The 27488-nt window shown below is 48.2% G+C and overlaps 1 protein-coding gene across 3 annotated transcripts in view; it reads right to left on the bottom strand.

Annotated features, from left to right (window-relative positions):
* The window catches only part of LOC128333368 (protein argonaute-1), an 81500-nt gene that overhangs the window by 14443 nt on the left and 39569 nt on the right, over nt 1–27488 (bottom strand). For 2 of the 3 annotated variants that reach the window (XM_053268813.1, XM_053268814.1), the window contains exons 3-11: nt 24625–24745; nt 22612–22793; nt 20039–20175; nt 17281–17415; nt 14402–14489; nt 9388–9535; nt 4746–4865; nt 3022–3144; nt 917–1050 (exon numbers count right to left, since the gene is read on the bottom strand). In XM_053268813.1, the coding sequence (XP_053124788.1) occupies nt 917–1050; nt 3022–3144; nt 4746–4865; nt 9388–9535; nt 14402–14489; nt 17281–17415; nt 20039–20175; nt 22612–22793; nt 24625–24745 (1188 nt within the window). The remainder of the gene's footprint in view (nt 1–916; nt 1051–3021; nt 3145–4745; nt 4866–9387; nt 9536–14401; nt 14490–17280; nt 17416–20038; nt 20176–22611; nt 22794–24624; nt 24746–27488) is intronic. The other variant, XM_053268816.1, reaches the window with a different exon arrangement.

Raw genomic sequence — 27488 nt, 5'->3', positions numbered from 1 at the left:
GGCAGCATCTCCAGGTAGGGCTGAGAAAGACTCCTGCTTGAAACCTTGGAGAGCTGCTGCCAGTCAGTGTAGACAATGCTGAGCTAGATGGACCAGTGGTCTGACTCAGTAGGCAGTTTCAAATGTGAATCAGGTGCATCCATAGCTCAGTGGTAGAATATCTGCTTCTCCAAGTAAGGCTGCGAAAGACACATCTGAAACCCTGGAGAGCTGACTGAACTAGAAGGACCAATGTTCTGACTTGGTAGAAGGCAGCTTCCTATGAGGATTGTCAGACGCCTTCACTGATGTCTTCTGCCAGGTGAAGATCTTCACCTTTTCCCCCTTCCCAGGCCTTATAACATCTGGAATTTTAAGACAACTTGGATTATCATGGTTATTGTGATCACATTCTGTGGGTGTCTTTGCTGTACAAATCAGATGATGTCCAACCCCAACCACAAAGGCCAAGCGCCATGGTGGGTGGGAATAAAAGGAGTTGTAGCCCAGCGTCATCTGGGGACCCAAATTAAGGCTTCTAACATGCCCTGTCTTTAATTAAGACGAGGGCTGAGAACAAAGCTTCGGGTGAGATCTGAGGGACAGACATTTCACCATCTGCTCTGCTCCCTGCTAAAACCCCTGCAAAAAACCACATCTGGCCATTCAGCCTGGCCTGTCACCTCTGCCCACTCTCCACCAGCACAGCCACCATTTTGAATCACCACGGTTACCATACTGGTTTAGCCGCAGAGGTCCTGTCAACATATGCTAAGCCAAAGCAGTAGCAGCTGTGTGGCCAGTGGCATGGCAGTTGTGGGCAGAGTCAACACGTTGCCCCCGTTCCCAGTGCCCGCCCGCCCCCCACCGCCTCCCCAACATACAATCCTAGTTCCAACACCAGTTCCTTTGACTCCCAAACAGGCCACTGACTTACTTCAACACCTCTTCCCTGCACTGCTTCTGAGGGGCAAAGCAAGCAATCGCCCACACTTTGATTTCAATGCCATTGTAGAACTGCTTCCCCCGCATGTCCCAAACCCCCTGGTTGGGGGTGGCGATGGCCCGGTTCTGTAGGGGAAGAGGGGAAAAAAAAGATTTTCAAGCAACACCCCACCGGCACATGCTTTAAACACTATGGAGTATTCTCTAACACCTTATTCACAGTCGAGTGAGAAGCAGGGGCAGCAGCGCAGAGATGTGGGGCTCTGGCTAGAGTGCTGGCAGGCAGCATTTATATTTATTTATTTTTTACATTTATATCCCGCTCTTCTTCCAAGGAGCCCAGAGCAGTGTACTACATACTTGAGTTTCTCCTCACAACAACCCTGTGAAGTAGGTTAGGCTGAGAGTTACATGACTGGCCCAGAGTCACCCAGCTAGTATCATGGCTGAATGGGGATTTGAACTTGGGACTCCCCGGTCCTAGTCCGGCACTCTAACCACTACACCACACTGGCTCTTTATCATTCCAAAAAGATACAAAAAGTGACCATTTCTTAACAAAGTGAGAATCATATATCTGATTGTCCCTAGCTCCTATATACATAAGTAGGCTTTGTCACCAGAGCTATATTCCATATCCTAAACAAAACAAAACAAAAACCAAATAAAGGAGGATTTATTTCCCAAAGAAGGATTCTTTTCCCAATATGCTGCTATGGAAATCTTCGCAGCAGTTATACTATGGAAATCTTTGCAGCAGTTAATAAGCTGATAGTCATTTTGACATCATCTTTATCTAGAACATCTTTTAGATTAATTCAGTAAAATCCTTAAAGGATTTTAACTCAAGCAACTGACAGCCTGTTATTGGGTCAATACAGAACAATATCAATTGCCAATATTGCTTGATTTTGCAACACGCTGAGAAAATACTGTTAATAACTGGAATGTAGTTCTCCACATCGCTAACACCTATCATGAGGTAAATTATATATTATTTTCAGTCTAAATGGTGTTAAATATGCTTGATGTAATGTTTTCTAATAGTTATGTTTTCGAAGAGCTGCCTGCCTCTCTGTCTCTGGTGTTTGTGATTATCTTTAAAAGAGACTGAAGCGTTGTGCATGCACTTCTGGGGGCGGGGGCGGGAAAGTGTTACAGAAGAAAGAGATAATCACGAGGACCAGAAACCTATTTCTTCTCCTGTTTTAAAAGATAGCAAAGATTATACAATTGTCAAATTCTGCCACAGGTTCTGAAGAATGTTCTTGTGATTTCAGGCTTCCCAAGATCCAAGTTGGGGTACATCTACCATTGAGCAGCTGTGTTCTCTGCATGTGGGCCACCAGATGCCTCATGAGGAGAGCTGGTCTTGTGGTAGCAAGCATGACTTGTCCCCATAGCTAAGCAGGGTCCACCCTGGGTGCATCTGAAAGGGAGACTTGATGTGTGAGTACTGTAAGATATTCCCCTTAGGGGATGTAGCCGCTCTGGGAAGAGCAGAAGGTTCCAAGTTCCCTCCCTGGCAGCATCTCCAAGATAGGGCTGAGAGAGAAATTCCTGCCTGCAACCTTGGAGAAGCCGCTGCCAGTCTGAGTAGACAACACTGAGCTAGATGGACCAAGGGTCTGACTCAGTATATGGCAGCTTCCTCTGTTCCTATGTTCGGGGGAAAGGAACTAAAGGGAGCCATCACAGCCCTTCATTCACTGCCTCCACAATTAGTGGAGATGGCCATAAGGCAGTGGTGGAGGCAGCTGTGGTGGCTCAACAAACCATTTAGACACAGGCCGCTGGCAATGTCACAGGATCCAAGCATCATCACAGCCAATACCATATTTACCTGAATAGAAGGTGAATCTCAATGTAAGATGATGCCTTAAAAGACAGAGGCTAAATACCGGTTATACTTTTTGTATACTTGTATACAAAAGAAAAGGGAATCTGAAAACTGACAAGCCCCCCTGTTTTTAACAGGGAAGAACTGGGGGGAAACCTTGTCTTAGATCCGGCTAAATGCAGTACCAGCATCAGAACTCCAATTTCACCATCCTCACAACCGAATGGAACCACCCTCCGACACCGCTTTTTGCTTACCCGGCCTCCATACTGCAAGATTGGGGCTGGCAAGACGCGTCCAGTTACTTCCGTCATGTCATCCTTCACCTTTATGCCAAACTCCTGGATGTAGGGGTCCAAGTTATAACTGGCGTTCTTCATCTGAAAGACAGCAAGGAACAGATGCCTTCAAACAAAGCGGGCTCTCTGGCAGAGACATGGGCAGGGAATAAAGCTCGCTTCAGAAGAGAGAATATAAATAGTAAGTGCAGTTTTACCCAAAGCAAAGCAACTTATAACAAGCATGATACTCTGCTGAAAAAATAGGCACCTTTTTGAAGTGGTGATGCTCTTTATTTAGCAGGGGGAGAGCAACTGGCCTTATCCATCCCCAGCACAGCATCCCTCCAGTAGCTGTTGCTGGTGTCTGTTGTATGTTTGCTTTAAGATTGAGAGCCCTCTGGGGACAGGGAGCCCTTTTATCTGTTTATATCTACATAACCCGCTTTGGAAACCTTTGTTGAAAGCGGTATATAAATATTCATCGTAATCATAATAAATGCTGCTTGCCTGGCCTGAGGAGACTCAGATAAATCCCCTCAAAGGACTGTGGTGCTGCACATAGTCAAATACCAGTTGCAGAGGAGCAACAGCAGGAGAGAGGGCATGCCCTCCCCTCTTGCCTGTGGGCTTCTCAGAGGCATCTGGTGGGCCATTGTGGGAAACAGGATGCTGGACGAGATAGGCCTCGGGCCTGATCCAGCAGGGCTGTTCTTATGTAAAGTACAGAAGGCAGATTTATTCATGTAATGGTGGGACCCAGTCAGACGGGGATGAATTTAGGAGAGCTATTTTACCATTTCTGTCCACATCTACTTGCCATAGCCCAATGGAGTCCCCACTTCTCCCCCCACCCACCAGTCTAAAATCTTGGGAAACAGGAAAGTCCGGACATGAACTTAAGAGCTCCTGAAAGCTTTAAAACCAAAATGCAGGCTTTCAAAAAACACATCCCCTGATTATTATTTTCTTTTCTATTTCTTCTAAATTTATCAACTGTGCCCGGGGTTTCTTTTTTCTGTTTTTAAATTAAACTTGATTAGAAGAAAATTTACAATGCAAAACAGAATTAATCCAAACACAAATGGCAAAACATCATATAACAAACGCCAATTCAGCTATCCATCCACAATCTACTATTATCTGGGGTAAGAAGACCACCATAATTCTCCCAATTGTGTGTATGCATGGAACACATGTAAATGTTACAGTTACGAGGCAGACTATTCCAGTCACTGGTTTACATTAAGACTAAGTTACTCATAAGTCAATCACTTAACTCACATTAAAATAAAGTTTTTGTGGGTTACTCCCATTTGAAGTAAACTTCTCCCATTAATTTCAATAAGACTGCTTATGAGCAGCACAGTTGCAGCGTGGGGAAGCAGGAAGGCTCCGGGTTCCCCCAGGGAGACTTTCAAGTACCCCCTGTCAGGAAACTCTGAACTACGCTATGTATCTTGGCTGTATAACCATGAGGACTAGAGTCCTTTTTGTCCCCAAAGTGCTCTAATGGAATTTTGGCTTGTCAGAATTTTGCTAAACCTTCCGGCCTGGAAGGTGGCATATTTAATATTTTAAATAAATAAAATCTTACTTCTCAACACATAGCCTCTTTACCCACTGCCCCCCAAACAAAAAGCTCATAAGCACTCCATATCCTGCTTTCCTCCCACAAAAGTAGAGGGGTGAGATGCACATACCAGTCGACTGATCTCTTCTTGCCTATCCGGGGCAGACCTCGCTGTTGCTTTGATCATGGTGGAGGTCTGATTGTCCGTTAGTTTCTTGATACACCGTTGGCCAGCTACAATGTTACACACCTGACAAAACGGCAACAGAAATCCAAACATGTTTAAATGTTTATTTAACATTAAATAAACTTTATTTAAAATTATTTTAATTTTTAAAACATTTTTATCCCGCTTTTCCTCCAAGGAGCCCAGAGAGGTGTACATGGTTATATTTATCTTCATAACAAGCCTGAAAGGTAGGTTAGGCTGAGAGAGACGTGACTGGCCCAGAGTCACCCAGTGAGTGTCATGGCTGAATGGGGATTCGAACTCGGATCTCCACAGTTCTAGTCCAACACTCGAACCACTCGCAACAAGGAAACCACAAACACTACACAAATTTTAACATACCTAAAATCAGATCAGATGCTATAATTAGCAGCAGCAACATACAAAGCACATGTTGTTGTTTTTTAAGTAGCAATTTTCTGTTAGCTGGATCAGCCAGTTCCAAAAGGAAGAGAGCCGGTCTTGTGGTAGCAAGCCTGACTTGTCCCCCTAGCTAAGCAGGGTCCACCCTGGCTGCATATGAATGGGAGACTTGATGTGTGATCACTGCAAGATATTCCCCTCAGGGGATGGAGCCGCTCTGGGAAGAGCAGAAGGTTCCAAGTTCCCCCCCGGCAGGCAGCATCTCCAAGATAGGGCTGAGAGAGATTCCTGCCTGCAACCTAAGAGAAGCCGCTGCCAGTCTGTGAAGACAAAACTAAGCTAGATAGCCCAATGGTCTGACTCGGTATATGGCCGCTTCCTATGTCCCTAAAAGCCTAGTACCACAAGGAAATGTTCACTAACCTCCTGGGAAACTTAGTGGGCCACACCTGTTGCACCAGGCTGATGCCACCCCCGAAAAGACACTGCTTTTCATGGCAACTTATTTTCCCTCCAATGACAATTGAATACAAAGCAAGTCCTCTCCAGATGATTGCAGGATATAGGGCCGTTTATATAGATTTGAATTAGGGGCCACATCCACTCCATCTGACCAAAGCCATGGAAAGATGTACAAAAGAGCCAAAAATATATAAGTCTTAGGAACATAGGAAGCTGCCTTAGACCTGTGGTCTATCTAGCTCAATATTATCTACAGTGACTGACAGCAGCTCTCCTGGTTTCAGACAGGAGTCTCTTCCAGTCCTATCTGGAGACAGGGTCGCTTGAGGGAAGTGGGATTGGGTGGCACTGTTTTACGGTGGTTTCGTTCCAACCTCTCTGGTAGATTCCAGATGGTGTTGCTCTCCAAAGTGAGAACTAAAGCACAGCTCCATATTGTCTCCAATGCTTCAGTATCTACATGAAAACACTGGAACGAGATCATCAGATTTGGTGCAGGGTGTTATCAATATGCTGATGATACCCAAATCTATTCCTCCATATCAACCTCATCAAGAAATGGCATAACATCCCTAAATGCCTGCCTGGAGATGATAATGGGCTGGATGAGGGATAACAAACTGAAGTTGAATCTGAATAAGATGGAGGTACTGTGCAGTGTTGGGACCCAAGAGATGGTTTAAGGTCTGCCTGCTCTGGTTGGGGTTCCATTCCCCCGAAAGATCAGGTACATAGCTTGGGAGTGCTCCTGGATCCAAAACTCTCTCTGGTTTCTCAGGTTGAGGCTGTGGCCAGGAGTGCTTTTTATCAGCTTCAGCCAATACATCAGCTATGCCCATTTCTGTAGGTAAATGATATTATAACTGTATATATGCCAGTAACCTCCAGGCTTGACTACTGTAATACACTCTACGTGGGGCTGCCTTTGTACGTAGTCCAGAAACTACAACTGGTACAGAATGTGGCAGCCAGGCTGGTCTCTAGGAGAACCCGAAGGGACCATATAATACTGATTGTTAAAGAATTACACTGGCTGCCAATATGTTTTCAAGCAAAAAATCAAAGTGCTGGTTATTAGCTATAAAGCCCTGAATGGCTTAGGTCCAGGATATTTAAGAGAGCAACTCCTTTGTCATGAACCCTGCTGCCTATTAAGATCATCTGGGGAGGTCCGGTTATGGTTGCCACCAGCTCATCTGGTGGCAACTTGAGGTTGGGCTTTCTCTGTTGCTGCCCTAGTGCTTTGGAAAGCACTCCCTGTCAAAATAAGAGCTTCTCCATCTCTGACTGGTTTTATAAAAAACCCCAAGACACACCCGTTTTCTCAGGCTTTTGATTCAAACTAATTTTAAACTGTTTACTTGTGTTACTCTGTGAAATTGTTTTTGATTCTGTGAAGTTGTTTTTACTCCGTTTTATAATTTGTTGTTTTAAATTGTGTACACTGCCTATACAGACAGACAGACAGACACACACACACACACCAGGCTATATGCAGATATGATAACTAAATATTAATGGCTAAGATGGTTGGACAAACCAGGTGGCCCATGTACCCCTCAGAGTAGCTGGAAACCAGCTACTCTGACTTCAGCTAGGTGAAATAGCTTGTGCTGGGAACTCCCTAGTAATGGAAAAATAGGCTGGAATGATCTGCAAATTAGACTCAAGGGTGGGAAGAATGGGCATGGGGCAATTATTGTTATCCAGTGTCTTCAGGGGATTAATACCAAGGGAAGCAAGGAGGGCTTTAAAGACATTGCAGGTCATTCTGAACCTAAGGAATAGGACAGATTACAAATTTAAAGCAAGCAAGATCGAGGCAATTCTAAGGGTAACGGAATCAAGCACATTACCACTTTTTCAGTGACTGTAGTCATATAATAAGAAAAATTTCAAGCTGGTATTCTATATACCCACTGGCATGAGAGCATCCTCTCTAATAAAACGCTTGGTGTCCGTCCGTGGACGGGCACCAAGCGTGTGTTCGTGCCTCCCTGCCCTGTTCTGCGCCTGCGCGAAGCGCAGGCGCAGAACAGGGCAAGGGAGACATGAGGGCCGGCACCCGGTGGCCATCTTGGGCGGCCAGAAGTGGCCGCCCCGAAGAAGCCGGGAATGCGGGGAAGGAGGAGACTGGCCGAGGCGGCGGCGAAGCCGCCGCCTCGGCCAGAGGACGCAGCGCGGCCAAGGCGGCGGTGGAGCCGCGCCGCCGAAGCCGGGCGGGGGGAGGAGGTGACGGGGTAAGCCGGCCAAGGTGGCGGCAGAGCCGCCGCCGAGGCCTGGCACCGCCGCCGCAGCCAGGCGGCTGCGAGTCCTTGGGGCCCTTGCCCGTCCGGGGAGACCGGCCGGGAATGTGAGGCGGGGGCGGACCGGCAGCGGCGCCCCCAGAGTCTGCCCGGCCACCACCACCGCCACCGCCCACTCTCCCGCCCTCCCAGCTGCCCACATACTCCTTCCCCGCTCCCCCCCCCCGCAAATGATTAAGGGCCAAAACGGCCCAGAAGAATGCCTCCGCGGCCGCCGCCATGGCCGCCAACCGCCCTCCCAGCTGGCCGAGACTTCCTTACCCAGAGCAGCCCGCGACAGTCGGGCGATCAAAAATCCATTTTTTGCGAAGAAGAGAGGAGCTCCGGAACAGAGCTCCTCTCTGTGCTAAGCCAATGCCCAAACTGCTGCTATGGACGCAAAGGACGCCTATTGCGTCCTTTGCGTCCATAGCAGCAGTTTGGGCATTGGCTTAGCACAGAGAGGAGCTCTGTTCCGGAGCTCCTCTCTTCTTCGCAAAAAATGGATTTTTGATCGCCCGACTGTCGCGGGCTGCTCTGGGTAAGGAAGTCTCGGCCAGCTGGGAGGGCGTGGGGGGGGGGAGGCCAGAGGAAGTGGGGCGGGGGGGGGGGAACTCTTCCCTACTAGAGCCCGTTATCACAACGGGCCTGAAACACTAGTCTCCTAATAAAAGGCCTTTTAAAGAAACACACACAAACACAACACACTTAAATATTACAATCTGAAATGTGCCAAATACATCAGTAACGGAATCAAGGTTTTGGGACATCGTTTCTGATTCCGCTACTGAAGTATTTGGCATGTTTCAGAGACTAACTCTAATATTTAAGGGTTTGTAATATATGTAAAAATATAGCCTTATAGCAGGAAATGTTCTCTTGCCAATACCACTGCTAACTGGGCAAAGAGGCACCTTTTAAACGTGGTGATTCTCTTTACTGAGCAGGGGGAGAATGAGTGGCCCTATCCACCCTCAGCACAGTACTTCCAGTGACTGTTGCTGGTCTCTCTCTTATGTTTGGGGACAGAGAGCCATCTTATTTATTATTTCTTTCTGTAAAACCACTTTGGAGACTTTTGTTGAAAAGCAGTATATAAATATTTTGTTGTTGTTGCCAATAGGTATATCAAACTGGAAATCTGCTTACGGCTACAGTAATTGAAAAAATGGTAACGTGCCTGATTGGACTTGCCCCTCAGTCAAAGGCTAACCCAGACTACCGGGGGGCAGAAGAGAGAGAGAGAGAAAGTGTAGTTCAGCCTACTGGTAGCCAAGGAAAAAAGAGGGCCAAGAGGCTGCAAAGAACAAAACATAGCTGCAACAGTTGTGCAAGGCATGCAGACTGACACACATGAGGATGACTGCAGGAGAAGGTCCCCAAGGTTTTTTCCAAGCACCACCACCACCCTAACTCCTGGAACAGGCCTTCACCTCTAGAGGCAGGTACGTGTGCTTCTGCTCTTGGCCAACCTGAAGACAAGGCAGGTGGGGGTACTTCAACTGGAGGTTGTATTTCTGCTTGAAGTATTGAGCTACTGTGCACTCCACCGTCTGACCGCTTTCCAGCTGCAGAGGGAACCTGTTGGGCAGAAGGGAAAGGCGACTGCTAAGGGAGCCTGTGGGCTGAACTAAGAAAACCTTTGACTCTGGTCACTCCTGAGCTGCATGCACTGGAGCATCCTAGGGTGCTCCAAGCAATTAAACTGCTTTAATGGCTCCTGTGAACCCAAAGTCCGTCAGAACATAACAGCAGGCCTGCTGGATCAGGCCCAAGGCCAATCTAGTCCAGCATCTTGCCTCTCACAGTGGCCCACCAGATGCCTCTGGGAAGCCCCCAAGCAGAAGTTGAAGGCAAGTCCCCTCTCCAAACCATGCACAACTTTACAGACCTCTATCACGTCTCCCCTTAGTTGCCTTTTTCCTCAACTAAAAAGCCCCAGATGTTGTAGCCTTGCTTCGAGAGCCTCTAGGCCCCTTATCATCTTGGTTGCCCTGTTCTGCACCTTCCATTTCTAGAATGTCCTTTTGGAGATATGGTGACCAGAACACGGTATGTTTCAATGGAGTCTGTACACATAATTCATCTGCAAGTCAAGCATACAGTAACTCAGGTAGAGATGTGCAATTTGATTCGTGCATGAATCAATTCGCGCCGAATCTGGGGCTATTCGCAAATTCGAACTTGAATCGAATCCCTCCTAAAATTGAGGGCCTGATTCGAAGTTGAAGCAGCCCCGATTAGACATGAATAGATTCAAGCAATTCATGTCGCAGGCACCATTTTGTGTCTGTGTTTTTCCCTTGCTGACTGGCTGTCTGGCACTGGCTTCCAATTGGCTTGAGATCTCCTTGCTTCTTGGTTGGCTTGTTGTCATTCAAATCAAGTGTTGGCATGGGCAACTGTGCCCCCATTGACTGGGACGAGGGAGCAGGAAGGGGGGAGGCCAAAAATGTATTTAAGGGGCTGCTTGGAGACAGAGAGATAAGAGCCTCAGGAGAGAACGATCAGAGAGAGACTACAGCAGCCCTGAGGGGAGAGCAGAGACTGGTGGTGGTGGTGATCTGGGCTTGCCTAGCCCGGCTCAATGAGTGGAGAGACAGAGCCTTATCTGACTCTATTTTTTAACCTTTGAATTTGCAGTGCTAGCAGCAACTACTCTTATTTTCTTCTCTCTCTTTTTTTTAACAGCAGCCCCAGTGGCTTTAACTTGTGTGGCTTTCACCTCCACACAACACCTGGCAGACTCCAGCCGAAGACGCCAGAAGGTGAGAGCGCCTTGGTCAGGTTAAGTTCTTTAAATAGGGCCTAGTCTGGGAATGGGAGGGATTAGGTGGCAGGACTGTAGGAGTAGGTTAGAAAGAGGCCACAGTAATCTCCTGCCCTTTGCTTTGCCTTGGACAAGCAGAGCGAGGTGAGGGGGGTGATGCTGGCCGTGGAGTATGACAGCAAAAGGGGCCTAACTCCCTGAGTCATCCCCACTGATGTGGTTGTGCGCAGGCTTTCCTGTCTGGATGAGCCTGGCCCCACAGCCTGGCAGCTGAGGTAAAAGTAGAGGGGAGGTCCTCCCCTGTCAGGGAAGAAGCTCTTCTTCCCATGGCAGCGGAGGAGGTGTCGTCAGCTTCCAGCCCAGCCAGAACGCTCTCTCGACCCCATTGGACGTGTGATCCCCCATCTGAGACAGAGGAGCAAGAAGTACTTCTGCTTCTCAGCCCCAGATGGAGGGAAGTGGTGGCCCCAGAACAAACCAGCAGCCCCAGTACCACCGCCACCAAAATGGTTCTGGGCCAATAGCAGCCTAGTTTGGGCTACTCTGCGCTCTGCTCTGATGACCACACAATGCTGTCTGCAGTTGGTGGGCAAGCGGTCTGGTCTCCCAGAGCCTCATCTCGTCGCCCAGGCCATTGCAGAGATGGTTGCTTTGGACAACCAGCCATTTCAGGTGGTGGAGAATGCTCCATCTGTTTGCCCCCAACCACAACATCCCCTCACACACCACCTTCAGCAGGCGGGTGGTGCCCTCCCTGTACCAGGAGTGCAGAGAGGGAGTGTTGTGCACAGCAATGCCTGACATTGGCGTGCACTTAACTGTGGGTCTGTGGAACAGCCCCAGTGGGAGGCACACTGCATTCCTGTCCCTCACGGCACACTTGGTGAGGGCAGGAGAGCGAGGGCACATCTGCTGCTGGTGGGCATGTGGAGGTGCTGGACACTGAACACATGGCAGGTGAGCTATCGGCAGCCATGGATTGCCAGCTGGGAGAATGGCTGTCTGGGCAGCCAAACCTTCACCAAGGGTTCACAGTCACCAACTATGCCACCAACATAATGAAGGCAGCTGAGCAAGTTTGTGTCCATCCGTTGTATGGCGCACACTCTGAACCTGGCTGTGCAGGATGCACTTGGCCCTTCTGGGGCTGCAGTCAGGTGGGACATCCCCTCTGCCGGATCTGGGCGCCATCCAGCTGCTGCCACGGCTGCTCTTATGGAAAAGTGCCTGCTGTTAGTGGGCAGTCCACTCCTAGCAGCAGCATCACCACCCCTTCTTGGTCCAACAGCGTGATGTCCCTGGCTGGGCCAAGTGGGGCGGCAGTTCTGCCTCCACATTCCACCCTGTGGTTCACCGAGGGGTTCCTTGGCGCCTTGCCAGGGGGGCAGAAGAAGCCCACCGAGCCCTACAGCAGTGTGTGCTGCAGTATCTGCCGGAGCCGGTGGCAGGCCAGGTGATGGAGCCGATCCAGTTTGGGGCAACACGTTCCAAGTCTGGCTAGACTTGGTGACAGTTGCCAGACGGTTTCTCTTGTGCCCATCAACCAGCATCCAGAGCAAGAGGGTGTTCTCCATGTCTGGGGGTATGGTGACTCCCCACTGCTCACACTTGGATGTCTATCTATTTATTTATTTTCTTTAATGTTGACATGGTGGAGTGGCTGGTCTCCCTAAAGGCCAACCTCTCACTGCTGCCCACAGAGAGTGAGTGACTCATGGTCCCCCACCCGCCCACCCCAACACCACTGGCAACTTGCCTCACCCTGGCCAACCCAAAACCCAGATGTGTCGCAGTCTGATGACACACACGCACACGTGGCACTGCCATGGTTGATGATGAAACATGGACTGGCTGTCAGCCAGGACACACCACCAATCTGAGGTCATGGTGTTACCCAGACACAGGCAGGCATGTATGCTTACACTGGAGAAGAAGAGAAGAAATAATACTTCTCATGGTTAGAGTCTAGAGGTTTTTTTTTCCTTGTCAGACCTTTGGTCCATCAGGCCATGACTGCTGTTCTGTCCTGCTGTCTCTCTGTGGCAGGTAGGATGGAAGGAAGGAAGGTTTGATTTTGTGGTCCTCTCAGCACTAATATGCTTGTTGTGCTTAGAGTGCTATTGCTTACTGTTAACTATCTGGTTTTGCTGGATCTCAGATTGACAAAAGCAGAACTTCAGTGCCTGCCTGCCTTCCTTGAGTTGTGGTGAGAAATGAACAGTGGCAGCTCTCTCTGTAATATTTCTTGGTGATTGCTGTGATGAGCTCCATGATTGCTGTGCTGAGCCTTGAGACTAACTTGTGCTTCATTCACTGCTCTGCAGTCTGCATTGCAAGGTGTACTTAGTCAAAGTGTGACTGTGAAGACATTGTTCTAGTTAAGCTTATGGCTTGCTGGCAGCTAAGGGTGCTGCTATAGCAGCTGTTGCAAGTAAGGATGGAGTCATAATTGCATGCAAGAAAGCAACTTGTGCCAATGATGTTACAGCAGCACAGGCACTGTTGTTGGCAGTGATTTTTCTTTGGGCATCTTTGGACTGTGTGTTTGGCAAAATGTGTTGTTCTTTGTTGGGAAGGACTATGTACTTCTGTTCTGAAGAGTTTTTTGAGGCAGGGTTGCAAAATGGGTGCACTCTGCTTGTTTTGCCCTTAAAGAATAGGGAACTTGAATCCCCCCATCGCATGATGGGTGCTACCTACCACCCAACCCACAAAAGAAATGGGCAATTTTTCATATTTTTTAAACTTAACCCCCCACACGATTCTATGGGTGTTTTTTTTACAAGTGTTTTTTTATTTAATAAAAATCGCCTTCTTGTCCACTTCTTTTGAGGGTTGGGTGGTAGGTAGCACCCATCATGCCCTACCACCGAACCCACTTTGGTATCCCTAGGACCTAACTATGGGGAACAATGGGGTGATTCGAGTTCCCCATTGTTCCCTATGGGCAAATTACAACACCCCACACCGAATTTTCGATTTGAGTCGTTGAACCAGCCTGCAATGGCTAGCTGATTTGAATTTTTGCGATTTAATTTTGAGGTCAAATAGAATTGGAAAAAACATTCATGCACATCTCTAAACTCGGGTAAGTTGCACTCCAATGTGGCCACACCATAGATTTGTTTCTATTTGTATCTGCCCATTTGCAGAGGAAGCTGTGTCTCTGTATGACACTCTGCTCTGGCTTTGCCTGCTTCCCATCAGTCTACACTGGGAGCTCTTAACTCTGTCTTGATCTCTGCATTGAGCGTGAATAGGTAATTCTTACATACCAGTTTAAAAGCAAACACATGTTGGTTATAAATGACGTGCACATTCCATCATCCCAAACCACAATTTACTGTGGCTGAGGATGATGGGAGTTGTAGTTCACCAACATTTGGAGTACCACTTGTTGAGAACCCCTGAGCTATATGAACGAATTAAGGGCTAAGTTGATTCAAACACAACAAGAGCACAGGAGGGGAGAAGAGACAAAAGGGGACAGGGTAAGTATCAATGAGCTTCCACAGAACCCAGAGAAGGGTTTCGGTGGAACCTTTATTATCTCCTTCTAGTGGCAACAAGTCGAACAGCACAGCGTCTCTCTCCCAGGGCATCCGGCATGACTCAGCAACTAAAAAGGTGCCCCCTCCCTCGAGCTTTCCCCCTCCCACCCCAGCTGCCTGCCTTACGTTTGGTGACTCGCTGGCCGCCGGGTCACGTTACACACTCTGTATTTCCTCTTCATCTGCCCGCAGTGAGTTACCTCCACTTTCAAACCTAGTGAAAGAAACAGACCTTTAAGCCTACCACGAGTTGCACTATGTTAGCTCATTCCCTGTTGCTCCCCACCAAAGAGCGGAAGGTTCCCAGTTCCCTCCCTGGCAGCATCTCCAAGATAGGGCTGAGAGAGATTCCTGCCTGCAACCTGGGAGAAGCTGCTGCCAGTCTGTGAAGACAATACTGTGCTAGATGGACCTATGGTCTGACTCAGTATATGGCAGCTTCCTAGGTTCCTATGTACACTAGACATGTTTAACTTAGGCCCCCTCCAGCTGTTTTTGGTCTACCATAATGCCCAGCCACAGCAGCCAATAGCCAGGGATTATGGGAGTTGTAGGCCAACATCTGCAGGAGGGCCAAAGTTGAGCAGGCCTGGTCTACACTGACAGGTAGCAGCTCCCCAGGTTTTTAGGCAGGAGTCTTTTACAGCCCTACTTGGAGATGTTGCCAGGGACTGAACTTTGGACTTTCTGAGCCCATCTCTTAAGGGGAATTTTTTACAGCAACTGCTGCACGCATGTAGTAACCCATCCAAATACAAACCAGTGTGTGAATTCTGCTTAGCAAAGGGGACAAGTCATGATTGCTACCACAAGGCCAGCTCTCCATCCCTTCATTTTAGACATTATTAAATTCCCAGTTTGCGGTACATGCCTTCGGTGGTTATTCCAAACATTCAAAAACAGGCAGTTTACCCAGCAGGCTCAGTTTAACTAGCCCCCTCTCCCAACAATCACAATTCTTCAAGCCTGCACTGTGGCTCCTCTCCGCCATTCCCGCGTGATCCTTCCCATAGCTTCGCCCTTGCCAGCTGTGCTCAGCACCCTACCCTATCTGCAGCCCAGTCTGACTCCAGGGTTTTCACCATGCACTGCCTATAGGTTTCAAAGTTGCCTGCTCAGCCATGAGGACTAGAAACCTTAAATAAAAGCAGAGCTTCTCGGGATGTCAAATGACATGTTGGATACAGAGCATGACTGACAACACGGAGGATGCACAGAATACAAGGCTTAATCCATGAGTTAGGGCCACAGGCTTTGGCCACTGGTAGCAAGCCAGAGATTGCCGGTTCGAATCCCCACTGGTATGTTTCCCAGACTACGGGAAACACCTATATCAGGCAGCAGCAATATAGGAAAGATGCTGAAAGGCGTCATCTCACACTGCAAGGGAGATGGCAATGGTCAACCCCTCCTGTATTCTACCAAAGACAACCACGGGGCTCTGTGGGCGCCAGGAGTCGACACTGACTTGACGGCACACTTTACTTTACTTACCATGAGAGGGGACAAATGCTCATCGTAATTTTTGGCAATGTCTATCCCCCTAAAGATGGAAAATAGGTGATAGCATTGCTGCGCTTACAGCTTTTAAAGAAGGCGATTCCTTCTTTATCCCTACCCCCCAAACCTTTAGGGTAAAACTGCAGTCATTTTTGCACAGAGGAAAGAATCAGGGTAACAATGAGCAAATTGTTAAGAGTAATCTTTGGAGTAATCCATGGAGTAATCTTTGGAGGACATTCCTGCCAATTTCCATTTCCATGATAACATCAATAGAACTTTCTCGTAGCTTTTAAGTCTTTAAAAAACTTTTTAAAGCTTTTATAACACCACTGCAAATTTAGTTGCTACAGGACCAATGGTCAGGACCACGAAAGCATGATAAGAACATAAGGAGAGCTGGTCTTGTAGAAGCAAGCATGAATTGTCCCCTTTGCCAAGCTGGTTCCAGCTTGGTTTGCTTCTGAATGGAAAACGACATGTGAGCACGGTAAGAAGGGGCAGCTCTGGGAAGAGTATCAGCATGCAGAAGGCTCCAAGTTCCCTCCCTGGCACTATCTCCAGATAGGGCTGAGAGAGACTCCTGCCTGCAACCTTGGAGAAGCTGCTGTCAGTTTGTGTAGACAATACTGAGCTAGATGGAACAAGGGTCAGACTTGGTTTAAGGCAGCTTCCTATGTTCCTATAAGAACAACCCTGCTGGATCAGGCCCGTGGCCCATCTAGTCCAACATCCTGTTTCACACAGTAGCCCACCGGATGCTACTGGGAGCCTACAGGCAGGAGTTGAGGGCATGTCCTCCCTCTTGCTGTTACTCCCCTGCAACTGGTACTCAGAGGCATCCTGCTTCTGAGGCTGGATGTGGCCAGTAGCCCTCCGATTATTAGCCCTCCACCACCGAGCGACAGTCCTTTGCCAGCATAACTGATGCAGTTATGAGGAGAGGAGAGCTGGTCTTGTGGTAGCAAGCATGACTTGTCCCCATAGCTAAGCAGGGTCTGCCCTGGTTGCATATGAAAGGGAGACTAGAAGTGTGAGCATTGCAAGATATTCCCCTCAGGGGATGAAGCCGCTCTGGGAAGAGCATCTAAAGGTTTCAAGTTCCCTCCCTGGCTTCTCCAAGATAAGGTTGAGAGAGATTCCTGCCTGCAACCTTGGAGAAGCCGCTGCCAGTCTGTGAAGACAATACTGAGCTAGATAGATCAATGGTCTGACTCAGTATATGGCAGCTTCCTATGTTCCTATGTTCCAGATCATGCAAAGCTGCCCTATACCAAGTCCTGTTCTCCATTACCTTGTCTAAGCCCCTGTTAAAGCCACCCAAGCTGGTAGCCACCACCATATCCTGTGGCAGAGTGCTAACACACTGTATTATAACCGCTATTACACAATCACCCATTTTCCATCTCTGGAGGTGTAGACTTTGTCAAATATCACAATGACCATTCCCCTCCACCCGAAAATGAACGGCTAACCAGGACCTTCACATTTCTGCTCTCTTTTACCTTTGATCTCCTTGGTGAAACGCACTCTCTGCGAGTCAGTAAGGGGCTTCGGCTGCTCATCAATGTTCCGGATATCCAGGACTTCACACATGAACTCAATCACAGGCTGGGCCTTGTAGAACGCTGTGGCTGACACTGTGGTGGGGACAGCAGACAGGTGTACTGGTGAGAAGGCTGGTCCGGACCATTAAAGCCCTGCATGGCTTGGGGCCAGAGTATCTGTCGGACCATATCGGTTCCCAAACAGTGGCCCTCCAGATGCTGCTTAACTACAACTCCCACCATCCCTAGCCACAATAAATTGTAGCTGGGGATGATGGAAGTTGTAGCTGTGGTACTCCAGAAGTTGCTAAACTAGGCTAGGGATGATGGGAGTTGTGGTTAAGCAACATCTGGAGTACCATCGGTTGGGAACCCCTCACCCATACGAACCTGCCAGTGCCCTTGTTCAGAATCTCAGGCCCTTCTCACAGTCCTGCTGTGGACTGAGATTCTGTTGATGTGGACCTTTTAAGCTGTAGCCTCTTGGTTCGCAACGCCCTCCAGGAAGAACTTCTTCATGCTCCCCAGACTCCACTGCAAGCCTGTCTGGATGCTAGTCCATCTGCCCAGCTTGCCACATGCTATGACAGCATGTATGCATATCCTTCACCCCTCCTGGTACACTGGCATCCTAAGCCATTCCCAGCTCATGATTAGTACTCCAGTGTCCCAGGAAGAGAGGCAGACATGCGGGCTCACTGTGCATGAATCTCTTGGTTGCCTGTGGCAGATGGACTCTTGTTTGATCCATTTCCTAAGCAGAACTTCTGCTCTAAGCTGATAAACACCATTTTAATATAAGCTAAAATTTGACTGGGGGGGTCCTCAGAACTTCATGCAATGCTTAATCTTAGGCTGGCGGTGTCTAACTCAAATCATGCGGTGGGTTGGATTTGATTCCAATGCATCTCCAGGGAGCTGCATCCACCTCGCTTCTTCTGGCTTCCTCCTTCCTCCACCCTCTTTCTCTCACACTCTTCTTCCTCCATCTCTCTTCTTCTTACACCAGAATATACTCAGGGAAAGGTTGATTTAAAAATAAATAAATAAAAGAAATTTTGAACTTACTTCCCTATGACCGGCAGCTACCAAATTTTGCATGGACAAACCTGCCACTTATAATTTGCTGAATGTGCTCAGGGAATATGCTCATGGGCAGGTTGATTATTATTATTATTATTGTTTTAAACAAAGAAATTCTGAGCCTGCCAGCTCACCATCTCTCCCTCCCCACTGCCCAGGACCTGCCTCAGCCAACCCAAGTGAAGAACTAAGCAAGCCTCCACTTCTTCTGAGGCCTTGGACATCTGCCACTTCCACACAAGATGGGGGCAGGGCAAGAAGCACCACGGCCGGGGGTAAGCAGTCCTGCGGTGGGAAGCTGCGCTGCAAGGGTAGGGGGTAGCAAGCGCCACGGTGGGGGTTAGGAACATCACCGACGCCATGGAAGGGAGAAATGCGGTGGTGGTGAAACATTGTCAGGGGCTGGGCTGCTGAGCTCTGTGGGCCACATTTGATCCGCAGGCCGGCAGTTGGACAGCCCAGTCTTGGGCTCTACAGAACTGCTGGGTCCACTCAGCAGTGCTACCGTCCCAAGAACAGGCTCAACCACAGTCGCGGTGCTCAGAGGCAAAGCCAAACACAGGCTGGAGGACCAAGGATGGGGAGCCAGAAGCAGGGTGTAGTCCAGGCCTGCTCAACTTCAGCCCTCCTGCAGATGTTGGCCTACAACTCCCATAATCCCTGGCTATTGGCAACTGTGGCTGGGGGTTATGGGAGTTGTAGTCCAAAAACATCTGGGGGGCCCTAAGTTGAGCAGGCCTGGTAGACCGAGAAAAGGCCCGGAGGCAAGAGCAGCAATTGAGATCTGGGAAGAGCTTGAGATCTCGCAAGATGCTACCTCAGCCTCCTACGAGAGTTGTGAGGCCTAACAGGGAATATTTGAACGCCAGGCTGATGATGAGATTGGCACAGAGGCTGCAGCAGATGTGGGGGTCTGGGGAAGTCTGGGACTAAGCAGAGAGAGTGCACTGAAGAGTTAAAGTGAACCGCAGTACCAGGAGAGAGGAGGGATCAGGTGCAAAGAACCTCCCCACTCCCTTGCATCCCCCTTCGCCAGCTGAGGCCACGGTAAGGGGGTCACTGGGGAGATCAGCATTAAACAGGAACCTCGAGCATCACAACCACCACCCTGTTTTTCAGCTCTTCAGTGCTCTGAGCGCTCTCTCTCTCTCTCTCTCTCTCTCTCTCTCTCTCTCTCTCTATATATATATATATATATATATAATGTATTTGTTTGTGTTTGTTTATTCAATTTGATATGGTCATTTAACTAATCAATAAAATTCTATTCTTTCCTTCTATTTATATTAAACCCATGGAACCCATTTATATTAATATAATATAATATAATAATATTAATATAAACCCATTTATATTAAACCCATGGAAACACATACCACCTTGCTGGATCAGCCCAGGAGTCTGTTTAATATAGCATCCCGTTTCCAAAGGTGGCCCACCAAATGCCCTGAGGAAGCCCACAAGCAAAGGCGTGACGGCAACAGCACTTTCCCGTTTGTCCCTCAGCAACTGGCATCCAGAGATATACTGCTCCTGAATATGGAGGCTCCATTTAGCTGCCAGGGCTAGTAGCCACTGAGGGATTTAACTACCATGAATATGTAGAGAGCAGTTTCTATGAGCATTAAATCACCGTCAATATTCAGCATCATCTTCCACATGGCCGGTCTGACGGACTGGTGGAAACCAAACCAGACTTCCCGACCTCCTCCCAGCGGGTGATAGTATCCTTCAGGAGGAGAGAAGAAGGAACGGCCCACTGGGGTGTACCTGAGGAGACCAAATAAATTAGGGCTATCAATCCATGTGACTCCACAAAAGCCAGCAAATGTGTTAAATCTAGATCAAAGCACAAAAGACTCAAGCAGTTTCCCAGGCCTCAGGTCTCCTCATAAGAGCTCCATCTTTAAGCATACTATAAACCGGGTTGTGTGCAAAACTTCCATTTCTTCCACACCACAAGAACTCTGGGAAATGCAATTCTTTGAAAAGCACTGAGATCCCCAACATGTCATTTAGCACCTCAGAAAACTACAACTCCCAGGATTCTTTGGGGGAGGCCACAACAGCTCAATGGATGGAACGCTTAAAAAAAAAAAAAAAAAAAAAGCACTAGCCTTGCCCTGAGATATTTTAAAACATTTTTATCCTGCCCTTTCCCCCCATTAAGATGTCAGTTTACAGCAATAATAATAGTGTACAAGAAAACGAAACAGTACTATTATTTACACATATGCTGGCCATGGGCCGAAATAAACAAATACATACATTATTTACACAACACTTTCAACAAAAAAGCTTTCAAAGAAAAAATACCATATTTTCACATATACACCCCACTGGATATAATTTTTCCCCTCCCACATGTAGGGATTTAAGCGGCTAAGAGGTATGCAAACTTTTTTTTTACATGCTTGAAACGGGGAAAAAACTTGCCACAAAACAGTTGGTTTAAATCTGCTGCTCCCTGATGCTGCTGCCACCTACCCATGAACATTTCCCAGCTAGCTGGCATGGTGCTAGGGGGCTAGATGGGTGCTTTCCTGAAAGCAGCACATTTAACTAACTGGAGACGGCAACGTTATGTGGCAAGTTTTTTTTAAAACACATTTTAAAAAATGCAAACAATACAGGAGTGCAGGCTATGCAAGTATTTTTTGTTTTAAAAGAGGTCCCCATTTTCCATGTGTTATACTTTATACTTGGGTGCATGCAGTTATAGTCATGAAAATACGATAATAAGGAGAAGGTGGTTCCTTGTCTCCAGGTAGCTCACAGTCTAAAATGAAACACAAGGAAGAAACCAGCAACAGTCACTGGAGGGTTGGTTAGGGTCACTTGCTCTCTCCCTGCTTAACAGAGAGAGAATCTAGCAACAAACAATGAATATTTATACACCGCTTTTCAACAAAAGTTCCCAAAGCGGTGTGCACAGAGAAAACAATAAAGTAATAAGATGGATAGCACTAATATACAACCACTAGTTTTGGGATAGCACTAATATACAACCCCCAAAGTCAGCCAAGTTCAAACATTATAAACTCCTCCTTTCCCAGCAGTCAAGAAGCCCCCTCCCCAAACACCCCCTGGCTGATCCCCAACAGATCTCTCAAAGGGGGTGACATTTAGCCAGAAGCAACATCTCCAAGAAGGCGTCTGCCTGATATGTCTGACAAATATAGATTATATAGGATGCTGCCTTATACTGAGTCACACCACTGGTCTATCTCACTCATGACTGTCTACACTGACTAGCAACATCCCTTCCTGATCTCTGATGGGTCTTTCCCAGCCCTACCTGGAAAACAACAAAAAATATTTATATACCGCTTTTCAACAAAAAAAAGTTTCCAAAGTGGTTTGAATGAATGAATGAATAAGATGGATCCCTGTCCCCAATGGGCTCACAATCTAAAAGAAACATGACACCAGCAACAGTCACTGGAGGTACTGTGATGGGGTGTATAGGGCCAGTTACTCTCCTCCTGCTAAATAAAGAGAATCACCACGTAAAGAAGGTGCCTCTTTGCCCAGAAAAGCCAGAAGGTTGGACCCAGGACCTTCCAGTTCCAAAGCAGACGCTCTTAAGAACATAAGAACAGCCCTGCTGGATTGGGCCCAAGGCCCATCTAGTCCAGCATCCTGTTTCACACAGTGGCCTACCAGATGCCGCTGGAAGCCTACAGGCAGGAGCTGAGGGCATGACCCTCTCTCCTGCTGTTACTCCCCTGCAACTGGTACTCAGAGGTATCCTGCCTTTGAAGCTAAAGGTGGCCTGTAGCCCTCCGACATATAGCCTTCCTCCACTGAGCGACAGTCCTTCTGCAGCATAACTGATGCAGTTCATATGAAGCTGCCTTATACCAAGTCAGACCATTGGTCCATCCATCTCACTTAATGGCAGGGCCTCTCCAGGGTTTTGAAAAGGGGGTATTTTCCCCAGCCCTACTTGTAGATAAGATCTGGGACCTTCTGCATGCAAAGCAGATGCTCTACCTCCAAGCGACTCAAAAGGTTCCTGCAGCTAAATAGGACAATATTTATTTATTTTTTAAATAGGACAAGATTTTTTTATCAAACCAACAAACTACCAAAGCATACGGTACGTTGCTAAATAGGGGAGTTACTTTGAGAATCTTTGGGTTCCCAACTTCAAATGCAGGACTCCAGCAAATAATGGCATGTGCACCTGCAGGGGTGCCTTACCTCATGGAGGCCAGATGCCTCATGGCAACATCAAGGGCCTGAACGGATTCCAGGGGAACAGGGATCTGGCCGCTCACCAGGGCTTCATGCAACATCCGCCAGCTCACGATGGCCATCCATTTAATGGACACTTTGAAGATTCGGTCCTTGCCTTCTCCCGGAATTGTTACCTCAAAGTCAACCTGCAATGAGGAAAACAACATGAGAAGAAAGAGTCATTAAGGATGCCAAGGGATAAAGATGTAATGGTGTTCTCAAGCATCCTATAGAAAAAGTGTTGGCAAGCAACAGAAGTTGCACAATCCAGTGGTCAGAGTGGGGAACTGAAAAGCAAGGCTCTGTTTTCCAAACTTCCAATACTCAACTTCTTCCAATACAGGACCTCAATATGTGCAGGGATTCTGTTCCACAGTACAACCGCGGACACAGAAACCAAGAATACCGAGTCGAACTGCTGAATGTTCGACAGTCGATGGTGAATTGGGGATTGGGTTCCTCGTCGGGGGGAAACATTGTCGTATCCCCCCGCCCCGCTTTTTTCTGGGCATGCCAAAGTCGGGTGTCTATTTCCCGACTGTGGATACGCAAATCCGCAGATATCAAGGTCCTCCTGTACATGACCTGTTCACAGGTCTGGGTCCACTTCTGCAGTGGAGAACCCTGTTCCTCTCTCAGGACTCAAGGGAAGGAGCGTAGCTCAGTGGAAGAGCCACTCAGTGGGCTCCCATCAGCTCCAAGGGTGGCTTCCTGAAAAATCGCTGATTAGGCCTGTACAAAGCTTAGGCCAAAGCTGGCGCTGCCACCACCACCATGTGGATTTACCGTATTTACCCAAATAGAAGATGTCTTTGAGTTTAAGAGGACCCCCTTTAAAAAACTAACCTCTGTTTGTAAAGGGGGTCCTCTTAAATTCAAAGACATCTTCTATTTGGGTAAATACGATAACTCCACATGGTGGTGGAGGCAGCATTATGCATAATACAGGTTATGCCTCTATTTACCCGAAAGGACCGGGACTCTGAATTTAAAACCTTCCCCCAATTTCTAAAATCAAAGTACTTGGGGGAAACCGAGTCTTGGATTGTTAGGTTAATATGATAAACTGTTTCCACCACGCGGCTCTGTGCTTCTCCCAATGGAGAAGGGAGAGCTGGGCTTGTGGTCCTGAGCATGAATTGTCCCCTTGGCTAAGCAGGGTCTGCCTTCACTTGCATTTGTACGGGTAACTGGATGTGAGCTCTGTCTGCTGCAAGATATTCCCCTTAGGGGATGGGGCTATAGCTCAGTGGAAGAGCATCTGGCTTTGCCTGCAAAAGGTCCGATGTTCACTCCCCGGCATCTCTAGGTAGGGCTGGGAGAAGCTCCTGCTTGAAACGCCTTGAAGAACTGCTGCCAGTTAGTATAGACAACACTAAGCTAGATGGACCAATAAAGTGTGCCATTGAGTCGGTGTCGACTCCTGGTGCCCACAGAGCCCTGTGGTTGTCTTGGGTAGAGTACAGGAGGGGTTGACTATTGCCTCCTCCCGTGCAATATGAGATGGTGCCTTTCAGCATCTTCCTGTATCGCTGCTGCCGGATATAAGTGTTTCCCATAGTCTGGGAAACATTCCAGCGGGAATTTGAATCGGCAGCCTCTGGCTTGCTAGTCAAGTCATTTCCCCGCTGCGCCATTAGGTGGCATAGATGGACCAATAGTCTTAGTCAATATAAGGTAACTTCCTATTTTTGAAATAAATGAAGATGTGACTAGCTTAATTTAATTCCATAAATTTTGATGAGATTGTGTTGGATCCCACTCTGTTTTTTCTGTCACAGGCAAACATAGCTACTGCCTACCAATTTAAAAAGGAACTCTTAAACACACTCCAGTCTGCTGCCTTATAAGTTGGAAATTACAGGGACAGAAAGGAACATCATCGTGACTCCGATTATCTTCCAATACTCTTGACTTCTTCCCTCCCAGGGGTGCCCCCGGTGGACCACCCACTCCAAGGCATCATGGCTTTCTTACTCTTTCGTTTCCAATAGGCAGGGCAGTGACGGTGTAAATGTTCTTTTTCCCATCGTACACTGGCTTCCGATCTCCAAAGATCTGAGGTTTGAAGTGTTGTACCATGTATTCCACCACCTCCCTGCAAAGAGTAAAAAAATAAAATAAAATAAGGGATGGGCGACAAGGGTGTAACTATCATAGGGCAAGGGGAGACAGTTGTCTGGGGGCCCATTGCCTTGGGGCCCCCCCTCAGAGGCAAGTCACATGACTGACTCCCCCAGCCGCGCACCCGCCCGGGCTTCCTTCAGTTGTGTTCATCCTCCAAAATTGATGTGAGTGTTAAGACCTGGAGCTACCAGAACAGCATGTCTTTCTCTAGTACCATCAAATGACTTGCATCGTCCACAATTTACAAAACCTTAAAAAAAATAATTTAGGGTGATGTTCTATTGTGGCACATAGGCTATATAGATGGGGGGGGGGCAAGCTGAGCTTCAGTGATTGGGGGCCCCATTTTAATATCTTGTCTCTGGGCCCACTACAACTTTGCTACGCCCCAGGGCGACCGGTAAGGGAAACAGTGAATTGAAGTTGGTAGGATCTACTGTTGAGCACCTGTAAGTTCTGCACACAGGCTGCTGGGGCCGCTGTTAGGGAAGTTGCCACAGGCTCCGCCGTTCAGTGCAAGCCCTCCCACCCCCACTATTTGTCATCCCAACCCCACCCACCCCTCGCTGGCCTCCACAGTCCCTGCTAAGCACCACCTACTTGCTTTTCTTTGCTGGTACAGGGTACGACATTACCCCAGAGATAATGGGCCCCGAGAGGTGACGTCATATTGCAGCCCTCAAAGGGAAGCAAGCCGGCCATGGTGGTGAGCAGAGGCTAGTGGCAGGCAACCGGTGGCAACCAAGGGCGAGCGGGTGTGTGTGTGTGTGTGTAGTGGCTGACAGAGGAGGCTGCAGCAGACCACAAAGAAATTTAGACACAGGCCACCACCAGTGTTGCTACGCAGCTGCTAGCAGAAAACGAAGGTAGGAAAATATAATGAAACCTGTGTTTGACCATTTTTAAACTGCTTTAATTGATTTTGGTTCTGCTTCAAATTCCGGTGTATTTTTGTAAACCACCCAGAGATACACATGTTGGGCAGTATAGAAATACACTAAATAAAGGAATGAGATTGTCCACCCTGCACCTGGCCAGTCCAGGAGTAGTCCCTTGTTGGTAAGCCCAGGCGGTCTGGATGGCCTCAGAGTTCCCCTGGCAGGGTTACCTCATCTATACAGAGGGTTCTGCTGTTTTCACTGCTTGGCCTCTCACTGGAAGTCCCAAGCTCCACATACTCAGCTGCCCCCATGGTCACCGCCAGCTTAAACAGAGAACTCCCCTACCGTTCCCTTCCCAAGCTCTGCCTGTTCCCTTTGATTGATTGATTAAGTGCCTTCAAGTTGGTGTTGACTCTTAGCAACCACATAGATAGATTCTCCCCAGGATGATCTGTCTTCAACTTGGCCTTTAAGGTCCCTCAGTGGTGCATTCATTGCTGTAGGAATCAAGTCCATCCACCTTGCTGCTGGTCATCCTCTTCTTCTCTTTCCTTCAACTTTCCCCAGCATGATGGACTTCTCAAGGGATCTGGGTCTTCGCAGAATGTGTCCGAAGTATGATAGTCTGTGCCTGGTCACTTGTGCCTTGAGTGAAAATTCTGGATTGATTTGTTCTATGATCCATTTGTTTGTTTTCCTGGCTGTCCATGGTATCCTCAAAAGTCTTCTCCAGCACACCAAAGTTCAAAAGCATCAATGCTTTTTCTATCTTGCTTCTTCAAAGTCCCTTCCCATTAGGAAAAGGTAAAGTGTGCCATAGAGTCGGTTTCGACTCCTGGCGACCACAGAGCCATGTGGTTGTCTTTGGTAGAATACAGGAGGGATTGACCATTGCCTCCTCCCATGCAGTATGAGATGATGCCTTTCAGCATCTTCCTATATCGCTGCTGCCCGATAGAGGTGTTTTCCATCGTCTGGGAAACATCCCAGTGGGGATTCGAACCGGCAACCTCTGGCTTGATCATCAAGTCATTTCCCCACTGTGCCATTATGTGGCTCCTTCCCATTACCCAGGCCTTTATTAATGCCATAGAGGCTGGTGCCACCCTTTCCTCATGCTCTTCTCCCAACGAATGCCACATTTCTGGCTCTCCCCACCCTTCTGTTGGCACTGTCTGCCTCTGGCCTGCTCCTGGATTCAGCTTGGAAGGAAGCCAGGCATCATCAGACAGCAATGGTGCGGCTCATCTCTGCCTGCTCTGTGGCACCCTCTCCACCGCCAGAGCCTCCATGCCTCAGATTGCCGGAGACACTCCCTGCCCTGGACTCCCTGCCGTCTTTCTCCGTACTTCAACCCCTGCAGGTAATGGGGTCTTCGGGGTGGGGGTTGCTCCCCAAAGAAAGAAATAACGCACACCAAATCCAGGCTGTAGTACTGGGCAGTCATAAGAAAATCCTGGGAGGCGCTTAGTGTCTCAGAGGCTGGAGAAGTTGACGCGCTGGCATGCAGCAAGCAGAAGGTCCCTGCTCTGTTCATCAAAGCAAAGAGAGAGGGCCAGGCTCCTAGTATTTATACCAGGCCTAGCCAATCCAGAAGCTTCATACTGCCGGCCTATCGTCTGAGTGGATGTTGCATGCTCCTATTCCCTCCAGAGCTTAAGCAGGCCTTTGAAGCTCAAGGACAGAGAATCCACAAGAGCTCAGGAGGTGTCTCTCAGTTCCAGGTTATGAGGTTGCAGGTTTGAGCCCTGAAGTCTTCAACCATGAAGTCGGTGCAAATGGGACCAGTCGTTTAAATTCACAGACCCACAGAGCACTGCCTTGCTACAAGGA

The sequence above is a fragment of the Hemicordylus capensis genome, chromosome 7 (genome assembly GCF_027244095.1).
Source record: "Hemicordylus capensis ecotype Gifberg chromosome 7, rHemCap1.1.pri, whole genome shotgun sequence".
Classification (NCBI taxonomy): domain Eukaryota; kingdom Metazoa; phylum Chordata; class Lepidosauria; order Squamata; family Cordylidae; genus Hemicordylus; species Hemicordylus capensis.
Note: the sequence above shows the minus strand (reverse complement) of the source record. Positions and strands in the feature narration are given on the sequence as shown.